At 38.8% G+C, this 25,885-nt stretch overlaps 1 protein-coding gene across 4 annotated transcripts in view; it reads right to left on the reverse strand.

The window, feature by feature from the left end:
• GLI3 (GLI family zinc finger 3) overlaps nt 1–25,885 on the reverse strand; it is a 220,718-nt gene that overhangs the window by 19,319 nt on the left and 175,514 nt on the right. For all 4 annotated transcript variants that reach the window (XM_075827044.1, XM_075827041.1, XM_075827040.1 and 1 more), the window contains 3 exons: nt 19,020–19,236; nt 16,398–16,511; nt 13,808–13,948 (listed from right to left, as the gene is read on the reverse strand). In XM_075827044.1, the coding sequence (XP_075683159.1) occupies nt 13,808–13,948; nt 16,398–16,511; nt 19,020–19,236 (472 nt within the window). The remainder of the gene's footprint in view (nt 1–13,807; nt 13,949–16,397; nt 16,512–19,019; nt 19,237–25,885) is intronic.

The raw sequence follows: 25,885 nt of genomic DNA on the forward strand, positions 1-25,885 counted from the left end.
TTTCACATGTTTATGGCAAGAACGTATAAATTCAAGCCTTTTTTGTCTGTAACCACTGTTGGGCTTAGCGAAAGGTCAATGTAATATTTTAAGAATATTGAATCTTCTGGGATGAGTAAAATGGCCTTCTCTAATTCTGTTCATCATGGTATTCTGTTTAATAGAATTATAATTCTTGATTTACAGGAAGAATACAAACTGATATTCTGAGACAGGATTAAACAATTTGGCTTAAGGGGTTTTTCTAAACCCTAAAAATAGCTCCAAAAAAGTTTCAAAGAGGAGCCTGTTAGGGGTTGCGATCCATAAATAAATAATACCCTGTAAATGTATGTCCGTGAGTCGTAACTTAAAGCCCCTGGACACCTCTGTAACAGGGCCCCCTCCTACCATGTGCCATGTGTTTCTTATGTGGATGATGGGCCTTTGGGGCCCCTGTAGTTATGTCCCCTTTCTTGATTTGTCACCTAAGTTGTTAAAATTTCTCTTCAGCTGTTTCTTTTACTTTGTTTACTTTTGCTTAAATCTGTTTCTTCTTTTACTATTTCAACCGAAGTTGTCACTTTCTTCAACTGATTTCCATATAAATGGACTATACTCTATAAAATATGGAAGTATTGGAAAGATAAAAACTGCAGAGTAAATTTACTATTGCTTTTTTTTCTTTTGTGCTTTTCATTTTAAATTGTACTCCCCAATCCCCACATTACTAACAGGAGGTCCTCTTCTCGCCATATAGTCAACTAGGCTGAACAAACTAAATCATAAAAGATAGGCCTTTAGGGAAATTACTATCATATTTATATGATAGGTCTTTACTATGAAAAATGTCCACAAATACAATTCAGATGCTACTAAAGATACATCAGAATTAAAAAATGTGTTATTTAAAAAAAAGTTTGAGCTTAAAAAAAATGAGATTTAAGGAGCTGCTCATAGAATCGTAACATGTCAGGATTAAAGGTCTAAGGAAAATAGAAGGCGAAAAGCTTGTTAACTTACTTTTAAAGGTGCATTAAAAAATAGCTGTCAATGCCACATTTTATATTTTGTGAATACAAATATATATATATATCTGCCCAAAAATCCCATATTAACTGGTGGCCAAGTCAGTGAAGGGAAATGAACCCGTTTCCTGCAGAGCAGGCAGACAGGATACCGCTGGGGAGATCAGCCAGGTTTAGAACAGGTTTAGTTAGTCCTGTTTTCAAACACGTAGCACATTGTGGGTTTTTATTGCTCATTTTCAACATGGAGAAATTCACTAAAATTATTATAGGAATCAAAAGAGCTGGCCTGCAGAGTCTCATCAACTTGGCACCATTTTCACTTGGCACAAAATATATGTACTTTCTGTGCTGTGAAGTCTAGGATTCACTTAGTCATGCTAATAAACTACATCAGAGTGCACCATAAATACAGATACTGCACAGGTCAGCATCTGGAGTTAAACTTCACAAAAGGAAATCCAATTACATTTAATCGTTACGATGGAAAAATGGAGATCATTGGCGGTACCTAGTCGGATCTGCAACTCCATTTGGGGCAGCCGCTAATATAACCAAACATTGGACTAAACACAACCATTTGGGCTAACTACTCAAAACTGCAAGCCCAGGGCAGACTAAACAAAAAACATCTGTAATTATTTTTGTCCTATTATCAATCTTGTTTCCTACCATGCCGATATCCACACATGTGTTTCAGAATGCTGCACTTTTCTATCTAGAACGCCATTCTGCAAGCAGCACATTAGAGGACAGAAGCTAAGGAAAATCCAGACAAAAGATGGGGGAGGTGCGGCATTCTCGCATAGCTATATAGTTTAAAAGAAGTTCAACCAGATGGAAAAAAAATATGCCCCAATGGGAAAAAAACCCAGCAAATCAGAATTATGAGTGAATCTATGGTAATAGAAACCTGACATCTATATTGAATATCTTTTAGTATTTGCAGATGAATACTGGCTAAAACAATGTAATTCCTGCAAATCCATATACAGTGAGAGGCCAACATGCGGGCTGTTTGTTGCAGACTGTGGAGCTTCAATAAACTGGCAAGTATACATGTGGGTATAGTAAATATTTCCTGTGAGAGCACAGAGCGTGAAGGCGATGAGTGAGGAGGAGAGACATTAGTCATCAGTAAAGAAGAAAAAGATAAGGGCTGAAATGTTACAGGGAGCAGCAAGAAATGTATGCACAAGAGGAGTTTTTCACTTTAATGGAAATCATATACCAACTAGTTAAGATTTCTGTTACAGAAGTAACTAATTCTGTCTGGCTATATGCAAAAGTAGATTTTAAATAATTGACTGTGTAGTTGCCTGTTGTATGGTTACACTATAGTGAATAAAGTTTGAAGGGGAAAATATAACAAACAATTTAACTGAAAAATAAACCTAAAAATCTCACAATTCAGTTCTCTTTTGATGCTTCAGCCCTGTAAGCTGAAGACTACAACCATTCATAGTCAAATTAGTACACGGTATATAGACATCATACAGTCTCTTGTGTGGAGAACTTCTAGTCTTCCTGCTGTAGCCCACCATAGTTACAGCCTTCCACTCCTCAAGGTATTCTTTATTACTGGTTGTTCTTTGGTTGTCACTGGTATTGCTTGTCTATCAGAGACATAGCTAGCGGGGGAGCTTTGATAGGGCCCACTCAGTGGTTTTACTGTAATACCATTGACTGGGCCCCATTGCGGTTGCAGGGAGTCCGGAGGGAAACGGGACCCGTTCCGAATCCCCACAGGTTGCCAAATCAGGCAAGATCTCTGCTGCGCCGCAAAGAAGTACTTGACGTGGTCAGTGTCAGGACGTTGTATGCGATGCAGCACATAACCACCTGCTTCAGAACCTTCTATGACTCATAGCAAAGACCTTGTGCAGTCTGTAAGGATCCGGGGGCGGAGAGTATATGCAATCTGGGGTCTGATTTATGCTGAGGGGACCATGCTTTGGGAGGAACTATTTGAGGGGCACTCCAGCTTGTGGAGGGCACTATTATTTTTTCGGGGGAACAAGGGGGCTTTATTACTTTTGGGGGCACAAAGAAAAATTATTATAATTGGCGCATGACGTGAATGTTATTACTGTGTGAAGCACAAAGGAAGACTTTTTACTGTTTAGGAGCACATAGAGGGCAGTTATGGGACACAAAGAGGGTATTATTACTGTGTAAGGGCACTATTTCTTTGATGCAGCTGAAAGTTACTGACGGGCCCAATCCAACAGCCATAAAGGCAAGCCGCGTGCCAGAGGCTCTTCCAGCTGTATTTTTGTACCAGGGCCCTTGAGCCTTCAGCTACGTCTCTGTTGTCTTTATATGTCACTGTTATTGGGGGTATATGGCTATCATTGTCATTAGTGGCTGTCAGTGTTATGCGGGTCCTGTGGTAGGCAGTTTGTGTTATCATTTTGTGTTTATATTTAGGCTGGGGCTACATAGGGGCAGACAAATCAAAGCAGGTAAAAGTGTGTTGGAATTCTGCAATAGTCACAAGGTCACTTTTTACTACAGAGGGAATAATTGCATCCACGATTTTAACCCAATTTACTGATGCCTTGGCACTTGGGAGAATTTCACAGATCTTAAAACTGTTTCAACACAGTTAAATTGCACACAATCCTGACTCGGGATTAAAAACACACCATAACATATTCCATTTGTAAATGCTTCCCTAAGTTTACATGGAAATAAAACACCAGAGAAACCTTCACTCTAGAGAGGACTATGAGGTATGCTGAGTGAATTGGGCATGTCTTGCTATCCAATTTTCTGTGGATTGGAGACAGGACAGGCAGCTTAATACGATGCCAGTTTGGCGGAGGAAGCAACGTCTAGCTGGGACGTGAAGAGTGAGTGGATTAAAATCTTGAAGTCATCTTAAGTCACAAAGTAATAATTTCTTGATATGCTTTGTAAGTGGTGAACCATGGATAATGAGTCTGGGATATGGATAAAATCGTAACCGTTTTTAGGTTAGCATGGGGACAACATGACAACAAGGGAGAAACAGAAGAGAGAAATAGATGCGTTGATGGAATATGCTGAGTGGAAAAAAGTCAGGAGTGGACAAAATATTTATTTTTCTAAAGGATTAAGGAAAATGGATGATGAGACTTATTATTGAGAAGTATTTTGTTGAAATGGAAACGTCACCAAATCGAAATTTATCACTAATGTATTACCTTTGTATATTAATTTAAAAAAGATACCACTAAATTATTTATATACAGCGACAACATATTCCAAAAGTCATGTTCCTTATCTCACACACACTAGGACCAATTTTATAGAAAATTGATTAACTTATTAAGACCTCATGCACACGGCCGTGTTCGGTCTGTGATATACGGACCGCATGTCAGCCGCATTTCCCGGACCAAACACAGTCCAGGGAGCTGGGCTCCTAGCAACATAGTTATGTATGATGCTAGGTGTCCCTACCTTCCCGCGGGAATACTGTCCCACACTTAAAGAATGATTACAGTACGGGACAGTATTCCCGCGGGGAGGCAGGGACACCTAGCGTCATACATAACTATGTTCGGTCCTGGAAATGCGGCCAACATGCGGTCCGAATCTCACGCACCAAACACGGCCTTGTGCATGAGGCCTCACATATTGTTGAAGGGTGGAAGGAAACAAGAAAATCTGCAGGAAGCCCACATAAACACAGGGAGAACATACAAACTCCGTGAAGATAATAATCCTGGTCAGATTTGAATCCAGGATCCCAATGTTGCGGTACTGTGAGGCAATAACACCAGTAAGATTATAAAAATGTACACAGCTCAAATTTAAAAATGGCTCACTTTTAATTATACATGAAGATTTTACACCTGTACACTATAAAAAGAAGTTGCTGCTATATATAGTATGAACTACATGTGAAAAGATCGCTTGGGCTAGCAATGGGCATGTCAAATTACAGAAGTTTTTAGTTATGATTTGTATTTTATTTTTTTACATGCAACATACAGCACAAGAATCAATGCCTGTTGTGTAAAGTAAAGAAGGTGTATCAGGTAGACCTGGTCGATGGAAAAACTGGGTTCATTCATATGGCGATGGGTAATAGATAACATTCTGTTAAAAAAGCTACACACTTTTTTTTCATGTTTCCTTAGAGAAAGAAAAATAAGTTCTTTTAAGACAGTCTTGTTTTACGAGTTCTTGGATGGACCTCTGATTAAACTTCCGCCTTAATTTTTGCTGACACTATTGTATCCCTCTGACATCTGAAGCATGTACAACTACAGTTTTTCATGTAGCCTGTCATCTGCTGCCAAACATCCAGCTTGTTGACCAGTATCAAACTGTAGGATGAACTGCTGAAAGTTTTTGGGAAATCACATTTCATTTTTATCGGTCAACAATAAACTGTTTGCCAATTCTTGAAGTAAAAATATTGGCGTGATCAACGTCATGTCATCATCGTCCTTTAGTGAGGACATTATAATGGATTTAAAAACGAAAATCCTTTTAATGGTTCCATTAAAACTTCCAACATCTTATGGTGATTCAGGTTTCAAAATCTTAAAATAAGTTTTGAAATCTGTGTCTCAGAATCTATCTCAGAATGCACATGGCCAGTGATCCTGGCTCAGGAAGAAGTATGTTCACCACCTTTATTCCACCAGAGCATTGTCAGGGTATGGTGGAAATTTAAAATAAATAAATAAAAATCACTTTTTTTTTCCTGCTTGTCTCTGCATGATCATCAGCAAGTGCATTGGATTCAACTGCCTGGTCATCTGTATGAAGAGAGCCTGTGCTACATCTTACCAGCAGGGGGAGAACTTGATGATCAAGTAGTTAGCACACCAGTTGGTAAAGTGTTTATAGCTGATGAAGTGCCACCATGTAGAATAGAGAGTGAAGGACCCCAGATAAGTGACATGTGAGGGAGTAGGACATTGCCCCATCTCTGGCAAAAATTAAATTTTTTGTCAGAAAATTACTTTAAAAAGTAACAATACTTTTGATATGTTATATATTTGATCGTGGGGGTCCGGGTGCTGACACCCCCACTGACACGAAGGTGCAGAAGACAGGGCTCATAGACATTCTATGTGAACTATCTTCAGCCTAACAAGTAGTGCTGATACCAGCCCATGATGTAGGGCCCTCAGTTGAGCACTTCTGCACCTTTGTTTCAGCGACGGTAAGTTTCTAGCACCCGGACCCCAATGATCAAAACTTCTCATATGTCTCTCTGACAAATTAAAAGTTTTTTTTAAAGTACAGTTGCTTTTAATCCCTCTGTAGAGCAAAAGAGAGGGATCTCTACAGTGAAGTATGAGCTTCTGCTTGTAGACAATGCATTTCATCTCCACTGGGTATATATATATATATATATATAAAAGCTGAGATTTATAATGCTTTAAGTCAGTGGAGACAATTTGTAGGTTGAGCCTCCAGCTGTAGATATTGTACTGAATTCTATTGCTAGATTTTTCCTTTAGTACCCACTAAACATTAGCAGAACACCACTTTTTTTTTTAGAAGCTATTTATAAATCCTGAATTCCAGTTTACATGCCATGATCAGCAGGAATCCTGGCCCGTGCATGCTTACAAATACCACAACATGATTTCCTTACAAAAGATAAAACGTCTTCTCATCCCCATCACAAGTAAAGTGAGACCAATTAAAAAAAAAAAAAAGCAATGCAAGTCTCGGACCTATCTAGTTTTCTCTGTGATCAATAAAGTCCTTTCTTAGTGGGCAATCCTCAAAACAAATTACTGCCACCCTCTGTCCTTCTTCCCGGATGTGGCTTTGTCTCATATAATGCTGCTCCTAGTATGAGTGTTGTTCTTCCTTTGCTGGCACGTATATGAAATGGATGTCCCTAATAGGTGCGAATGTCACAGCAATATAAACGAGTTAGGCAGAACTCGTGATTCATGGCACCGCATCTTACTGTCCGCTGCTGTTTGTGATTATGGATCAACTTACAACCTAATGACACTTCTTATTTAATCAATAATTTCCATGCTGAGCAGACAGGCCTCTCACAGGGAATCGACAAGACGCTACTGATAGCGACAAGGCACTGTTATTAATCTTTCCTTTGCCGGCTTATCAGACCAAACTGAAAAAGAACCACCAAGATAGATTTGAAGTAACACTAACTGGCTTTCACATCCTAAACATCTGCTCAGCACTTCTCAGTACACTTTTCAAGTCTCTACGTCTGTTAGTTTTATTTATTCGAAATGCCGTCATATTAGGAAATATTAACGGGAAATTGTATATAAAAAGCATTTCGTTTAGAAAAATTTGCAAATCAGCGGGACCTTCACTAGATTACTTAGGCGAGGCTGGCCAATACAGACTAATAAATCACAGTTTCATTTGAGATGTCAGTCGCCACAGCGCCTTGCAACAATGTTGGCATCTGTGATTCAGCGAAGCCTTTTCATCTTCAAATAAGATGCTTTTTACTGATAAGAACAGTAATCCTCTCCTGATCAAAAAAAAAATCTGCATTTTACCAATTAAAGCTTCTGCCAGGAGCAGCACTGAGACTCCAGTGAAGTTTATCTCTGCTAAACACAAGGAGGAATACAGTCAGAGCTTTGTTTCATTTTCAGCTTGAATACTTATCTTTCTTTAAGAACTGCAGTGTCTAAGCCTGGTGATATGCTTGTCCCATACCTACATACTCTATGACGGAAAATGTGGACACACCAGCCATACATTCTGCACATCAGATACGCAGACACCTTGCTTGAAAACAAATAAATGCACCAAACACAAATAACTATACAAAACACATCGTAGTAACTTTACTGCCGGACATTAACTTAGGTCTAGTTCACACTGAGTATTTTGCAGGCAGCTAAAAATCTGCCTCAAAATTCCTTCAGGTGCGGTGCGCGGGCAAAAAACACTTTTTCTGCCTTCCATTGATTTCAATGGGAGGTCAGAGACGGGACAGCGGACATGCCGCTTTTTTTTCCCGCCAGCGGCTAAAAGCTGCCCAGGAAAGAAATGCCTCCGCCTCACATTGAAATCAATGGAAGCTGATTTTGGACGTTTTATTTGGCGCTAATTCCGACGCGGTTTCCGCATAAAAATCAACGCAAAAAAAACTCTGTGTGAACTGACCCTAATCCTCCTGCAAGGAAGAAAAGTTAGCTGGAAGTCAATAGGGAAATATAGTATGTAGTACTAGATGGCGTTTATTCACTTTTGTGTTTTATGGGTCAGTTGCATTTTTCAAAATTGCAGCAAGCCTGGCTTTGCCGTTTTTTCAAGAATTTAGTGGCATATTTCTTCCATAGACCTCCATGTTTTTTTTGCCTCTTTAAATGTGTCAATGTGTGTTGTGTTTTTAAATGCTGAGTTTTTGGTGGCGTTTTTCAGAATATATAACGTGTTGCAATAAAGTCTCTCACTATTAGGCTGGGTTCACACGAGCATGTTACATCCGTAATGGACAGAACGTATTTCGGCCGCAAGTCCCGGACCGAACACACTGCAGGGAGCCGGGCTGCTAGCATCATAGTAATGTACGATGCTAGGAGTCCCTGCCTCTCCATGGAACTACTGTCCCGTACTGAAAACATGATTACAGTACGGGACAGTTGTCCGGCAGCGAGACAGGGACTCCTAGCATCGTACATAACTATGATGCTAGGAGCCCGGCTGCCTGCAGTGTGTTCGGTCCGGGACTTGCGGTCGAAATACGTTCCGTCCATTACGGACGTAACATGCTCGTGTGAACACAGCCTTAGCATGCAATACAAAAGTAATGAGAATATACTGTAGCTATAAGCTGTTGTAATTGCCAACACTAAATATGTGATTTATGATATCACTTGAAGGGAAACTCCAGGATAAAATATTCTCCATTTTTATTATAGCAGGTAATTAAAACTTCAGACCAATATTAGGGTTTGTGCCCGTTTTGTATGGAGCTGTAATAGAGCTGCCATAGAGGTGCATGGGACCTCTACGTATGCTTTTGATTTCATACATGCTCTATTTGACCATATGTATGGAGGTATTTTCTCCTAGAAGCATTACTTCTAGAGGAGCATATCTCCATACACGCCACGTCCTTTGGAGCCTGTATGGTAGTGTGACTGTATGGCTCCATACTAAATAAGCCACAGTCTTTGTGCAAAGGTCTTTGCCATGTGTTGGCATGGTTATTGGAAGCATATTAATAAACAACCATCCTAATTTGTCTTCCATGGCATGGACCCTCCAAAATTCTGAACAATGTGCTGCCTGTGCTTGTTTTAAAAGAACTTTGTTCAGCTCTTTTCATGTAAGTGTATCATGCGCAGTGTTATGGGAAGTCCTTTAAAAGTTGAAGATTGAGTAGTGGAAATATTCTGCTTATTTCCTAGTAAAAACAAGAGGAAAATATTGGGGCTAATGTAGGGCAACTGCCTGAGAACATAAACTGTAACAGATACTTTTGATAACCTAAAACAGCTCCGCTAAGTGAGGAGAACAGTGAAACAACAATTGTTTTTAATACAAAGCTGAATTAATGCGACGCACTAAACTTGTCTGGAAAACAAGAAGAAGATTAATTGAGTCCAACTGTCCTTTGACCTTGTTTCAAAGCCAGCGAAAACTTAAAGTATGGCCAACACTCCATAAATTAAACACCACAGGATGGTAACAAGTATCTGGAGAGTCTTGAAGTAAAACTATACACAACACTTTTTCTGATGAGGTTTTTTTTTGTATGCTTCCCCAGTCATACGTTTTTGTGCCATGTAAGAGCAGTTCCTGGAAAAGATCTGTTCCTGAAATTTGTTGCCTCTAACAATCTAATCTCCTGGTCCCAGCACCCCACACAATTAAATATTGTGTCTCCTCTCCCTCTGTATAGGGTAGGTGGAATTTAGGGTATGTTCACATGGTCAGGTTTGTCAGCATAATTTGCAGCAGAAAACTGCAGCTGAAACGCTGTCAATTTGCGTGACAATTTCCATGGAAATTATTCTGCATGTATTTGTTTGTGAATGAGGTATAAAATACCCCATTCAAACACATTGCCAGCACAATTGCTCTGGATTCTATACGGATACAGTGCATTTTCCATTTTCCAGAGCAGTTTAACCCCTTGGCCACATCCGACGTACACTTACTTAAAATGTGCTGAGCCTGCACCATACGCAGTGGGTGCCAGCAGTTTCAAACATCCGACAACCGCCTGTAACAGTTGGGATCAGAGGTATCTTCGACCCCGGCCGTTTAACCCCTCAGATGAGAAAGTCAATAGCAACCGCAGCAACTGAGCGGTCAGAAAGAGGGACGGGGTCCCTATGTTCTTTGATTGCTAACTGTGTTAGAAGGCTAATGGATGATTAGAAAACACTTGAAAACCCTTGTGCAATTATGTTAGCACCGCTGTAAACCGTTTTGCTGTTTAGAGGAGCTATAAAACTGACCTTCCTTTGAGCTAGTTGAGAATCTGGAGCATTACATTTGTGGGTTCGATTAAACTCTCAAAATGGCTAGAAAAAGAGAGCTTTCAAGTGAAACTCGACAGTCTATTCTTGTTCTTAGAAATGAAGGCTAGTACATAGTCTCTAGTTTGAGAAATAGACGCCTCACAGGTCCTCAACTGGCAGCTTCATTAAATAGTACCCGCAAAACGCCAGTGTCAACGTCTACAGTGAAGAGGCGACTCCGGGATGCTGGCCTTCAGGGCAGAGGGGCAAAGAAAAAGCCATATCTGAGACTGGCTAATAAAAGGAAAATATTAATATGGGCAAAAGCACACAGACATTGGACAGAGGAAGATTGGAAAAAAGTGTTATGGACAGACGAATCGAAGTTTGAGGTGTTTGAATCACACAGAAGAACATTTGTGAGATGCAGAACAACTGAAAAGATGCTGGAAGAGTGCCTGACGCCATCTGTCAAGCATGGTGGAGGTAATGTGATGGTCTGGGGTTGCTTTGGTGCTGGTAAAGTGGGAGATTTGTACAAGGTAAAAGGGAATTTGAATAAGGAAGGCTATCACTCCATTTTGCAATGCCATGCCATACCCTGTGGACAGCGCTTAATTGGAGCCAATTTCATCCTACAACAGGACAATGACCCAAAGCACACCTCCAAATTATGCAAGAACTATTTAGGGAAGAAGCAGGCAGCTGGTATTCTATCTGTAATGGAGTGGCCAGCGCAGTCACCAGATCTCAACCCCATAGAGCTGTTGTGGGAGCAGCTTGACCGTATGGTACGCAAGAAGTGCCCATCAAGCCAATCCAACTTGTGGGAGGGGCTTCTGGAAGTATGGGGTGAAATTTCTCCCGATTACCTCAGCAAATTAACAGCTAGAATGCCAAAGGCCTGCAAAGCTCTAATTGCTGCAAATGGAGCATTCTTTGACGAAAGCAAAGTCTGAAGGAGAAAATTATTATTTGAAATAAAAATCATTATTTATAACCTTGTCAATGTCTTGACTATATTTTCTAGTCATTTTGCAACTCATTTGATAAATATAAGAGTGAGTTTTCATGGAAAACACAAAATTGTCTGGGTGACCCCAAACTTTTTAACGGTAGTGTGTGTATATATATATATATATATATATATATATATATATATATACACACGTTTTCCATGTTATATTTGCTGTTCGCTGCATAGAATAGTAGATATTGGAGGCATAAGTGCCAGCTTCATAGTCCATGCAAATGCAATCTACAATGCCCTATACCAGGTTTTACATGGCTTCATTTATTTAAGAATTCTAAATTTCTATCTAGCAGATTTTGGCATGGCACATATTATAGGGCAATAAGCATGGTTTTATTTATTTGTGCTTTACGTACTGTTACACTAAATAGTATATGTCTTCATCCGGTTAAAAGCAAGCCTTCATTTTCAGCATCTCGTTCTACAACCAGGTCAGGACAAGAGGAAGGATTTAAAACTGCTCAGCAAAACTCTGCTGTCACAGCCTATACCCTATTCCATGGAAGGATATCAATTATAGATAGTGACTTGCTATAGAAGGAAGCCTGTACTGTCACACACTAGATAGACAACCATGGAGAATCATGAATCCTGCTATTAACTGGATGTACTAGTGACGATGGATAGGCGCTGTAAATAAAATAGGGCGTAAGGATGGTTTAAAACACCTTGTCTGCCGATTAATGTATCATGAAAGCTTCGCCATATCAACAGTTGAAAGGTATTTTTCAATTTCTGTGTCAAATGTTCCTTTGCAGAATGGCATTTATTAAAATAGTACGTGGATAACTGAGCTGCATTATTACACTAGGATACTTTGTTCAAATCTACTGACATAAATGGCCAATTTTATTTGGGATGCAGAATTTATAACACAAGTACCATTTGTTTTTTTCTTAGGAGAAGCTTGTCACACATAATCATACAGATCATAACATTACATCCAGAGAAATAAGAAAGACCACTGCACAAGTATAAGCCTTAAAGGGGTTGTCCAGGATCAGAAAAAAGGATCTTATTTTTCATTCTAGAAATAGTGATTTTGCAGCTCAGCCAAATTCAAGTGAAAGTGACTAAACTGCAATACCTGACACAGCCCATGGACAGGTGTGGGGCTATTTCTGCTTAAAAAAACCAAAACAGACCCTTTTACCTAATTCTGAACATCCTCTATAAGCTTAAATAAGACAATTACCCTTTTTGGTAAGGATTTCCTAACAGTGTAAAAACATTCTGATCTGTAAGGCCGGTTCCAGTATCCATATTGATGTATTTTATTTTTTGTATACAGCTGGGATATTTTCGCTGGCTCTTACTGAAATTCTCCGATCTTCTAAGAGAAATCTAATATCTATGGCCATCTGTTTAGGGTACAGTACATGGGTATGACATTATGAAGCAATCTACATTAAGAAGTTGGTTGATTTAACAGCCATGTGTGTTTGTTATTTTGCGTATTCTATTGCATGTTCATTTAAATGAATAAAAAAATGAAAAATGAATAATAAATGTATACTAAAGACTAGTGAATGTTACATTACAGCTGTTCTTGGCAGATCCTTTCTGGGGTATACATGCAATAGCATCTTAACTATAATTGCAATATTATTATTGTTGAATGAAAAACTTCCATGAAAGCTAAACATACAATGGAGCAAATGCAGTATGTGCATAGGAAAGTAAAAGACTATTTTGTTATTGTATCAGACCAAATACCTTTATATCAGTTATCACATTGTGAAATGTAGCAAAGAAGATGCAGTCACTGCGCTGCTTCAATTCTTCTTTTACATAATTTCCCTATAAACATTATAGGTAAGTCTCACTCCCCTCTGCTACAGGATGAAGAAGACTCTACGGCATTGAGCTGAGAGGTGGTCCAAAGGATGTGATGGTCAACAATCGTTTTCTGCCTGAAGCGAACAATCTTCTTTTAACAAAACTAATAATGTATTAAATTTGTGTAGAAGAAAAAGATGCTTTGGTTTATGGAAGAAGTCCTGGCTGCAGGTTAGTATTAATTCATGTTCAGCTTACTATTACTCAATAAATATCAAAGTCTCCTTCAGAAAAAAATAATGTTTGCTGGCTTACAAGATCAGAGCCATTACACTCTCTGCTGAAGACTTTATTGAATTTTGCAGTAAGCTTTAGCTGACTGAACAGGTCAAGCACTACGGCTAAGACTTCTCTTTCTTCTTTAAAACTCATAAAGTCCTCTCCAACATGCAATGCTGCTGGCTAAGAAACTTGACTCGACACAGGGTCAAAGACCATGACCTCTATGGAGAAAGGTCACATAGCTTTCAAACCCCAGTTCCTGAATTCCATTAACTTACATGTACTAGCTGTTCTTGTGTGTCAAATTCTCTGGAGCAGCCTTCCCAATGGCAGTTTGTCTCATAGACTACTTCAGGCTCTTGTTTACTTTCATCTTTGTCCCCCTCCTCTTTCACCAGAGTCATTCCATCTGGCTGATCCTAGACACAGAGTTAAAAGATGGGAATGTTAAATTACGAGGGGGTTATAGAAAGACATAGATCTGCCTAATTGCTCAAAATATTCAGTTCACTTTAACATGCCAGCAGAGATCTGGACACTGTATTTATTTAAAGACATGGTATTATTGGTAGCAAATGTTGTTTTTTCATAGGGCATACACACTCCCATGGAAATAATGTTTTATTCCATGAAATGACAGAAATCTTAACATCTAAATAAAATAATAAATAAATATCTACATAAGCATATCATTATAATAGTAAGAATTTAACAATTAACAGAAACATCAATCGTTATTGTATTTTTTATTTAAAAGAATCTGGGACACAATTGTGAGAAAATAATATTTTTAATATCGAGGATGAGAGTCAATCAAATAGAATAACAATGTCATTACGCCAATGCAGCTATTTACTGTAATAAGAGCTGTAGCGCCCACACTGAATACAGAAGCCTAGAGAACAGGGCTTTCAGATCTGTCTTTATTTGATAATATACCTACATAGAGGGGAGTACTTTAAAAAAAAAAAAAATATATATATATATATATATATATATAGATAGATAGAAAGAGAGAGCGAGCGAGAGAGAGAGAGAGAGAGTGAGTGAGTGAGAGCACAAAATCCTCTGCTTCCTTTCACATAGACAGAGTAAAATGATAAAATTCTGGCAGCTAGCCATTGCCAATAGGGGGAGCTTACAAAATGCAGATTTATATAGCTTCTTTTGAACTTAAAGGGGTTGTCCTAGGACCTGGCTGAAGATGTTTTTATAATTAAATGAGTTGTCTGGTTTCAGCAAATGAATATTATTGTTTGTAAAATTAAAAATACAATTTTCCAATATAATATCTGTATTAATTCCTCACAGTTTTTAAAATCTCTGCTTGATGTCATTCAGTAGAAACATTTATTGTTTATTTCCATTGTATACAATTCTGTCCATGGTCATGTGATGAACACACAGGTGCTTGTAAGGGTATGTTCACACGCTAGCTGGCTTTTACGGCTGAAATGACAGCCTGTTTTCAGAAGAAAACAGCTGCGTCGTTTCAGCCGTAAATGCTCCTCCTCGTAATATACGAGGCGTCTGTGACGCTCGTATATCTTGAGCTGCTCTCATTGAGTTCAATGAAGAACGGCTCAAATTACGTTGCAAGAAGTGTCCTGCACTTCTTTGCCGAGGCAGTCAATTTACGCGTCGTCGTTTGACAGCTGTCAAACGACGACGCGTAAATTACAGGTTGTCTGCACAGTACGTCGGCAAACCCATTCAGATGAATGGGCAGATGTTTGCCGACGTATTGTAGCCTTATTTTCAGACGTAAAACGAGGCATAATACGCCTCGTTTACGCCTGAAAATAGGTTGTGTGAACCCAGCCTTACTGTATGTGTATCAGAGCTGTGTCTCCTAACGATCCCAACAACTGTGTGTCCATCACATGATCATGGACAGAATTTTATCCACTGGAAGTAAACAATGAATGTTCCTATAGAATAACAACAAGCAGAGATCTTGAAAACCGTGAGAAATTAATACAGAAAGTGCATTGGAAAACCGTGTAACATTTAATTATACAAAAAAAGAACAACAATTTGCTGAAACCAGACAACCCCTTCAATTATAAAAGCATCTTTAGCCAACTCCTAGGCTCCCCTAGTGGTAGCTGTCAGAATTTTATAATTTAAACCAGTTGTCCCAAATTAACAACTCTTTATTAGAATGAAGCCACCCAGGCAACCAGCTGAACCTCTGCAACCCCTGGTGATCAGCTGATGTCACCCGGGAAAGCTCCGCACGGCCACTTATTTCTTCTGCAGTGGCTGCTGCTGGGGAAATATACTGTTACATGGCACCCATTGTAATAAATGGCCACCCATATAATACATGGTTGTGTCAATTCTGTCAGAGCAGGGGCCACGCTTTGCAACAGTTCTCTATTACATCCCTATGCCCTAATCAGAGAAATGGAAAGAGGTTGTCCAGATAGGATAACCCCTTTAACTCTATGGGTATTTGAAGGGACACAGGAGATTTTGAGCTCTATAAGTGAAAAATGAAGCTCCGAACCCTAAAAAGATATAAATAAATAATTAACCACAGAATTTAAGAACTATTTAGATTAAGAAAACAAAAATGATAGGTATGCTTTAAAGGAAAAGAGAAGACATAAGGAAAAATAAAATAATAGACCAGCCTTTAGTATGTAGGGAAAGGAGAAATAATAGTGCTGTGTGCTGCATGCCCAGGCTTGAGATGGACGTAACTGAACCCGTGTGTTAACGTGAAGTGTTACTATTGTGCTCACATATACTATTGATCTCTGAGGATTGCTAATTCCCGATGTGTGGGGCACCTGATTTATGCAGCATGTTGCAAGTCGTAAAAACCAAAATAATTAAAAATCTAAGCAGAGATGTTGTTACCTGTATGCCCCCTGCAACAGGACTTGGCAGCTCATCCTCAGGCTTGATCTTGGAACGCTTATTGTGCATTGGATCCCCTGTACTGCTCACTGCAGACTCACTCGTCGGTTTGTTCTGTTAAACAAAAGGGTAATAAAAGTTTGTAGCATTCAGGCAAAAACTTTACACAATACACTTATTCACCTAGGCAGTTTATTTTGTGGCACACTGTTTGCTTAATAAAAAAAACGAAATAGGTTAGACCACTAACAACAAAATTGCAGTGTTGCAAAAAATGTTTCTGTCCAAAAAAATATAAACACTTGCCCTGCAAAATTTGTTTTTCTATCCCATTAAAGACAAGATCCCTTGTCAATGGTAAAAGATCAAGTGAAAAGTTGATGTTAGGAGCCAGTTAACAGAAACCTGGGAGCCTTCTTTAAAAGCCAGGCAATAAAAACTTCTATAGCTATAAATAGGAAATAACCCAAAAAGTTAAAAACCCGACATATTCTTTTAGACGCATTGGCTCCTGGTATTTGTCATCAGTTGTTCAATATTTTGCCCTTTAAACTTTAGTGTGGTTTCCCACCAAAAACATTTATGGCATATCCACTGGATAGCGGGAAAACAGGGGTTCCCTAACTTCCGATCCGCAAGGCACGGTACAGTAGCTGCCGGTCGCCTCATCCAGGTCAAGATAGTGGGGTGAATACATACTAATGAGAACCCAAACTTGTATATTTTGGGTACATTTACACAGTTATAAGGCCCACAGCAGAAGCAATAATTATTATCCTATAGTATAATCTTCTCTAAAATCTAAACATTAAATTTCATCTGTCCCCCACTTTTCAGTAATATACTGGATGTATTTTAAAAAGAATTAGAGGATAGATGGAAAGGAGTATGACTTCAGAATCAGACTTCACATGGTTTGTTTGTAGTCTGTAACCATAGAGACACATAAAACGGTAGAGTATTTTGTATGAAGATTATTCTTCATTTATATTTTAGATGCATTGGCGCAATAATACATGTGGTTGCAAAAGTGATTATGTGTGATCATGAACACATAAAACTTGGTAATACACAACATTTATTGGAGAAATTAGAATGATACAATTTACGCTTTGCAATAAATTAGGACAAAGTCATAGTCGTAGAGTTTATCTAGCATATGCTTGTCTCATGGACTGAAATTGATAGGTACTATATGTCAGCTTTGCCTTCTTCCTTACCTTGCTTGAAGATGCAAAAATTGAAACTGAAAGTTTTTGTACCTTCCAGAAAAACACTCAAGAATAAAAATGTTTTATAGGCCAGAGTGAACATTCCCATTTTATCCCACAATCTTGTCCATATTACTGTCCTGGCAGTCAGATTTGCACCCTTTTACAATGCGCTGCTCGTCTGCAGAATTTTTAGTTGGTAAATACCTTTTTGTTTTTTATGGTGCCTTGAATCTAGGGACTGCAGGGAGGGATAAGGTGCATATATGTCTATTTGTAAGAAAAAGTGAGTCTCTTGGAAATACATCATGCTGACTTATACAGAACCTTGCGTATGCTTAGAGATGAGATTGGTGCCTACAGCTGTTCATTACCAATGAAGACAAGAGGCAGAAGGCGACATTGACAGTTAATTAGGAGCCCAGTTGAATCACATGTTAATATAATGATGTGCATAATGTAGGATGTACAGGACATGGGAAAATATACAAGAAAAACAATGGGCCAGTCAGGAATGATATATGTGAGTATAATGTATGCTCTGCATAACTCCTCTACAATCCATCCTGGAGCTTTGAAGTGATAGCCTGGGATGGACAGGCAAAATGACTTTGATACATGAGGGCAAACACATTTTCATATTAAAAAAAAAATCCATTGATGTGTAACCATAACAAATATTTCAGAAACTGTGCTTTAAAACATTTTCTAGAAGGTAAATCTGCAAATGCAACTGAAGAAGTTTTCTATTATCTTTTAAACATATATAACCCGGATAAAATTTGCATCCACTGCAAATGCATGCAGAGGGTCTTTTATATGGTGCATGGCTCTTCACAAGGAAAAATAATGCTTATAGGCTGTATTCACACACAGAATTTTGCTTAATTTTTTCTGGCATTTTGTTGACATTTTTTAATCATTTAGATTAAAAATACTGCGGCCAGATGTTACTTTAAAGTCTATAGTGAAATATTGAATAATCTACATACACAGTGTTTTGGTTTGAGCCATTTTTGTGGATTTTTTGTGATCAGTGGCGTTTTTTTCAAAACGCACGTTAAAACTCATTTAAAACTCATGTTACATTTAAAAATGTTGGCGTTTTTGCATGCGTTTTTTTTTTTACATGCAGTTTAAAACATCAGACTTGTGTCGTGTATGAAGGAGGCCTTATGCAGATTTTATGTAGCAGGAAAGGAACAAGATTGTACTTGGTTATGCATTTATATGGGTAATGTTTATCTGCCATTTTACCATGATTTCATTCAAGGTCTGCGGTGGGCAGTATGCTTAAAGAGAACTTTACTAGCAAAGAGAAAAGTTAATGTATATGAATATATATCTTTATAGGCAGTAAATGGTGTTTATCATCCCCTTTAAGTGAATATACTGTACGTTAACATCTCACCTGTGTGACCTCTGACGGACCCACGCTGACCTGGACTGGATTCAAGATGCTGGGAATTCCTGGAACAGTTCTCTGGCTAGGAAAGGTGGGTGCTGGGTGTAAAAGCGGGGGGCTATGTCCAAATGCTGAGCCTATACTATGCTGCCGATTTATTATATGCTGATGCATCTGTTGCAAGGAGACTGGGGTAGGTGGATATGTAAAGCTCAACGCTGGGCTGCAAAAAAATCATAAGCAATATTAGAAAAAATGTATCAATCAAACCATTCAGCTATAAAATTGTATAGAAGTGCACATTAAATACAATACCTGGCAAATACATGGATCACTATGTACATTGGGACTTGTTAATATGTTGTACGGAGCAGTAAAAATAAGTCACTTTAAGGAAATGTACACAGGATTTTGTAGGACGTCTTGTGTAATGAGAGATCCTTTAAATCTTAGATTGTGAAAGTCCTACATAAGTCTTCAAATCACATTATCAGGAAAGAAAATCAATTGGTAAATGTGTCTTGTACAGAGCGCTTGTCATATCACTCATTTAGAAAAAAAGCGATGGAAGGTTCTGCTCAGCCAGAATGTCACCTAAAAAGAATTTCCGTCAGTGCAGCTTGCATTAAAATCTGCTGTAAGTCTGCTGATCAATGCGTTTCAGTGTGGGGATATTCCGATGGGAGATCCCGTCTCTCTCTTCCAGTTTAACATCATTAAATGTCTATTAAAGCCCATTATGCATGCTAATACCTGTCATCACTTCATTACTCCTCTGTGTTCCTGAGCCTACATTTCAATTCTGTCGAAAATTATATTACAGCATAAAGACTTCACTCTGCAAGCAGGCATTGCCAAACCACTCTTTATTGCATGCTCCCCAAGTAAATTGTTCCCAGTGATACACTCCAATTGCTAATGGAAGATAAGAGAAAGCTATGTTTAATTCTCATTTTTTCTTCTTTATACAACTCTTCGCCCTCCTACCGGATGTCTGCATCTGGATAGTTTTATTGTTGAATAAAAATGAGTGAGCAGTGTGCCAAGAGACGGTTTGTCAATGTAAAGGAGCTATTGACAAATTAGATTTAGAATATTTTTGTATGTTCGCATGGCAACTTTGTAAAGTTTTTCTGCTTGTGTGTGTCATATATACGTTTACATGAAATAGTTACATATAGAGGTTGGGTACGTCCACCAAACTCAGCTCTTTATTTTATTCATATTGTTAATTTAATTGTGTTTGTTTAAAGACATCAGATATTCTGTATTTGTATATTAAAGGAACACTCTGGGGAAAACTCTCTGTCTATTGTCTAGTAGAGGACCTAAGGGGGCTGCACATGACATGGGGATTATCTCTTTGCCATTCTTTGAATTTCTGTGCCCCTCTCTATGTTCATAGAAACTGAATGGCTGGGCATTGACCTTGGCACTGCTGCTGTTAAAAGAGAAGCACTGCTTGCTTACGCTCATCCATGTAGGTCGCTCTATATGAACAGAGGTCATGCATAGTTCTATGTTTATTTATTATATTGTGTACTTTCACCCAGAGAACATTCAGTTCTGACTACTCTTGCAGGACAGTCTCCTAGTCTCATTGGTTTCCTCTAAACCACCTAGCACCAGAGGCAGCATGTCCGACTATTCCGTCCCCCTAGTACACCCCTGCCCAATGGGATCTTACAGTCTTGTATCCCTAACACACAATTGGTCTAATTTCATAGGAAGCCAATTGAACTATTTGTTATTGGGTTGTGGGGGGAAACAGAAGAACCCACACAAACTCGGGAGGAACATATAAACTTCATGAAGATGTTGACTTGGTAAGATTTTGAACTCAGGACCCCAAGTCTGCAAGGCAACACAGACATATGATGTTCATGCAGTGTGCTTCTAAACAAGTAATGCCTCCCCTACTGCAGTGTCCCTGAGGTCAGCTCTTGGGGCCAGGGTTTCATGTACTATATTATGCTGCCCTGTCCGAGGGCAGTAAAAAGAAGTGACAGACACACTGATTTTAGTGGTCTGTCACTTATTAGGTCAATCACCGTAGTTCACGAGAAGTTACCCTTGATAGTTGACACGATGCAGGGCTTGAGTTTAGTGATATTCATTTTTTCATGCTGCCCCTGCCCTCCGCCCGCTGATTGACACTTTCTGCCTATTACTGTGCATAGAAAAAAATGTGGCTGGAGGGTGGGTGGAGCGTAAATATATGAATATCATTGGACTCAAGCCCTGCATCGCATCCGGCACACCGGAGTTATAAGGGGTAAGTTCGCATAAACTACAGTGATTTACCTAAGTAAGTGACAGACCGGGCAGCATAAATATATGATAGATCCTCTTTAAGAACCTTTACAGTTCCATATGACGATATGACGTTTCCTGACTGCCATATATAATGGTGAATGGTCAGCACAGCGCACTGGCATTAAATGCTTTGTTTTTCCCCTCCAGATTAGCAGCCACTTTGTTAATAAATGAACACATCTCACATTCAGCCACGTTAGATTAAAGAATACACATCTTATAATTACGTGCAAATTAACTCATTAAAGCAAATAATTCCAATGATTTTCATTATTATGCCTCCTTGATAAAGCACAGCCTAAAACAGGACTTATTCCGAGTAATTATATTACTATTATGATGACTTGCAGGAGCTTTTTGCCGTTTAGGACAGAATATCATTATAAATACCCTAAGAGAATGTTGGCAGTATTTGAAGAGAACTCTTTTCATTTTACTCTGCGCTAGTTTTTTTTTCATAATGCAAAGCCCAAACATGGGAAGCACAGTAATTGTTCTCTGCAAGAGTCAGTAGGAAATCAGTAATAATGTTCAGTTATTACAAGCCTATAGTCCCTGCCAGTGTTCCTGAAAGGAACTATGAATGATTACAGGCTGACTTTGCTAAGGTAACCACTACGGATGATTGATAGGGCATTAATCAAAAGATGCATATCAGCTTCAGAATTTGTTCACAAGCTCCCTTCTAATAGCTGATTTCATGTTCACTGACTTCTATGCCAGTTTGTTCAATTTATTCTTCAATGTACAGTACAAACCATTCATCACACGGCACAATGATTTAATGCTCCCTTTTCCTTTCAGTGAACATATATTACAAAGTGTAACTACCCTGTTCTGTTCATTAAAACGCAGGAAAACAATGTCATGTGTGGATTTAGAAGATCATTCTGCACTGATAGAGAACAAACGTATACTGAAAAATAGGGAGTTCTTGCTTAGTATTTATTTCTCAAATATTTCATTTTCCCAATTTAACAAATAATTCACCTGGCTCGCCAATTCATTGCTGTTTTGGGTAAACTCGAATGCTGTCATTTACAGTTTCTTCCCCCAATGACCTTCATCTCTAACTTGTATACAGTTAATCTGTCCTGTACTGATAATTAATTCATGTACAGTCATTATCTATTCAGTTACTGAGACCAAGAGGAACAGCACAAAAATTGCACACAGGTATGAAAATATTTCCACTGACCCATTGCTCATATACTTAGATAAATGAAGTGTTTATTGCATATTGAAGGCTTTGTCCGCATTCACAACCAATATTTTTTATTTCTCCAATCCTTTTAAAATGAAAAATTAAGGAACTCTACAAATAGTGTTCATTAAAATTGTATTTGTCTCTACAGCTCCTATGCAGACCTATGCGTCTCCATGGTAATAGGCAACAAACAAACACAGTGTAGTCTGATCCTGTAGTCATACTCCCTCATTTTAGATACTTTAAGGTTATATATATATGGATGGCCGGGGGGGGGGGGCACCTATGGAATGCCAGTCTTAATAAATATTACAGTCTGTGCTACCATTTTTGGATAGCTGTAAGAATTCTTCTGTGGGCCAAGGAACACTAGAGCACAGTCAGCACATGCAGTAAGCAATTGTACTTGCATTAGAGCCAAGAGATGTTCACCCCCAAACCAAGCTTAGTGTCCACATTTTATTATAAATCAAATATTAAATGCAACACAGGCATTAGTATCACCAGATGAGCATTATCTTCTGCTTTGTAGCATGTAGATAATAATCGGCTAATCATTTCCCTTTCAGATATTGGAATCATTTTTCCAGGGGATAAACATCTCTGACACAACTTTTGGCATTTTAGCTGTTTACCAAAACATATTGAATATACATTTATATAATCAATATGGCCTTAAAGTGCAGACTTTCTGCCTTCATTTGAGGGTATTCACATCCTAATTTATTAAAGGGTTTAGGAATTATAGCTCTTTAATATGTAGCTGCCTCTTTTTCAAGGGACTAAAGGTAATTGGACAATTTTCTCAAAGGCTATTTAATGGGCTGCATGGGCTATTCCCTCATATAATCCATCATCAATTAAGCAGGTAAAAGGTCTGGAGTTGATTTCAGGTGTGGCATTTGCATTTGGAAGCTCTTGCTGTGAACCCACAACATGAGGTCAAAGGAGCTTTCAATGCAAGTGAAACAGACCATCGTTTGGCTGAAAAAAATGAAGAAATCCACAAATGTTAGGAGTGGCCAAATCAACAGTTTAGTACATTATTGAAAAAAAAGAGTGCACGGGTGATCTCATGAACTCCAAAAGGCCTGGACGTCCACAGAAGACAACAGTAGTGAATGATCGCAGAATCCTTTCCATGGTGAAGAAAAACCTCTTCACAACATTTATTCAAGTGAAGAACACTCTCCTGGAAGTAGGTGTATCTGTATCTAAGTCTACCATAAAGAGAAGATTTCATGAGAACAAATACAGAGGGTTCACCACAAGGTGCTAACCATTAACGCTTTCAAGACCGAGCTCATTTTGGCCTTCAGGACCAGCCCCATTTTTTCAAATCTGACATGTGTCATTTTATGTGGTAACAACTCTGGAATGCTTTTGCCTATCCAAGCGATTCTGAGACTGTTTTCTCGTGACATATTGTACTTTATATTAATGGAAAAATGTGGTCAATAAATTCATTGCTTATTTGTGAAAAACACCAACATTTAGAGAAAATTTGCAAAAATTATGATTTTTCTAATTTTAAATGTATCTGCTTGTAAAACAGATAGTAATACCACACAAAATAGTTACTATTTCACATATTCCATATGTCTACTTTATATTTGCATAGTTTTTTGAACATTATTTTATTTTTCTAGGCCGTTACAAGGCTTAGTACTTTACCAGCAATTTCTCACATTTTCAAGAAAATTTCAAAAGGCGATTTTTACAGGGACCAGTTCAGTTCTGAAGCGGCTTTGAGGGCCTTATGTACTAGATAGACCCCATAAATCACCCCATATTAAAAACTGCACCCTTCAAAGTATTCAAAACGGCATTCAGAAAGTTTCTTGACCCTTTAGGCGTTTCACAGGAATTAAAGCAATGTAGAGGGGAAATTGACAAATTGTATTTTTTTTGCTGCAATTCATTTGTAATAAAAAAAATTCTGTAACACAGAAGGTTTTACCAAAGAAACGCAACACAATATTTATTGCCCAGATTCTGCAGTTTTTAGAAATATCCCATATGTGGCCCTAGTGTGATAATGGACTGAAATACCGGCCTCAGAAGCAAAGGAGCACCTAGTGTATTTTGTGGCCTCCTTTTTTTAGAATATATTTTAGGCACCATGTCGGGTTTGAAGAGGTCTTGTAGTGCCAAAACAGTGGAAATCCCCCAAAAGTGACACGGTTTTGGAAACTGCACCCCTCAAGGAATTTATCTAGGGGTATAGTTAGCATCTTGACCCCACAGATCTTCTGCTATATTTATTGGAGTTTGCCTGTGAAAGTGAAAATCTACTTTTTTTCTGAAAAAATATAAAAAAAAATAATATTTGCAAGGAATAAAGAATAAAAAGCACCCCAAAACTTGTAAAGCTACTTCTCCCGATTACAGCAATACCCCATATGTGGTACTAAACTGCTGTTTGGACCCACGGCAGAGCTCAGAAGAGAAGGAGCGCCATTCGGATTCTGAAGCGCAGATTTTGCTGGATTGGTTTTCAGTGCCATGTCGCGTTTGCAATGCCCTGGAGGGAGCAAAACGTTGGAAAACCCCCAAAAGTGACCCCATTTTGTAGACTACACCCCTCAAGGAATTTTTCTAGGGGTATAGTTAGCATTTTGACCCTACAGGAGAAAAATCACCCCAAAATTTGTAAAACAATTTGTCCTGATTACAGCAATATGCCATATGTGGCAATAATCTGCTGTTTGGACCCACGGCAAGACTCAGAAGGGAAGGAACAATATTTGGCTTTTGGAGCTCAAATTTAGCTGGAATGGTTTTCGGGTGACATGTCGCATTTGCAAAGCCCCCGAGGTACCAAAACAGTGGAAACCTCCCAAAAGTCCCTTTAGGGGACTGGAACGAGCGATCATTAGGTTGCTGGTACAATACACTGCAGTACTAATGTATTGCAGTATAATATCATTTTTACAGGCTCCTATAACAGCGCGATCGCTGTTCCTGTCCATTAGTCCCGGGTGTCAGCTGTAATACACAGCGGACACCTGCAGAATATTGAGCGGGCGCAGTGCATGAGCCCGCTCCATATATAACCCCCCGCACCACGACATGCTATTAAGTCGTGGTGCGCGAATGCGTTAATGCGCACTGGATGATGCAAAGTGAAAATTTAAATTTTCCACTGATATGCCATTTTAATGCACAATATGTTGTGCCCAGTTTGTGCCACTGAAGACAAATACCTCATACAATGTTGAGCGGGTTCTCCCGGATATAAAATATCATATATGTGGACGTAAGCTGGTGTTTGGGCACGCTGTGGGGCTCAGAAGGGAGGGGCCGCCATTTGGCTTTTGGAGCGCAGAGTTTGCTTGGTAACTGTTCT

Source organism: Rhinoderma darwinii, chromosome 5 (assembly GCF_050947455.1).
Source record: "Rhinoderma darwinii isolate aRhiDar2 chromosome 5, aRhiDar2.hap1, whole genome shotgun sequence".
Taxonomy (NCBI): Eukaryota; Metazoa; Chordata; class Amphibia; order Anura; family Rhinodermatidae; genus Rhinoderma; species Rhinoderma darwinii.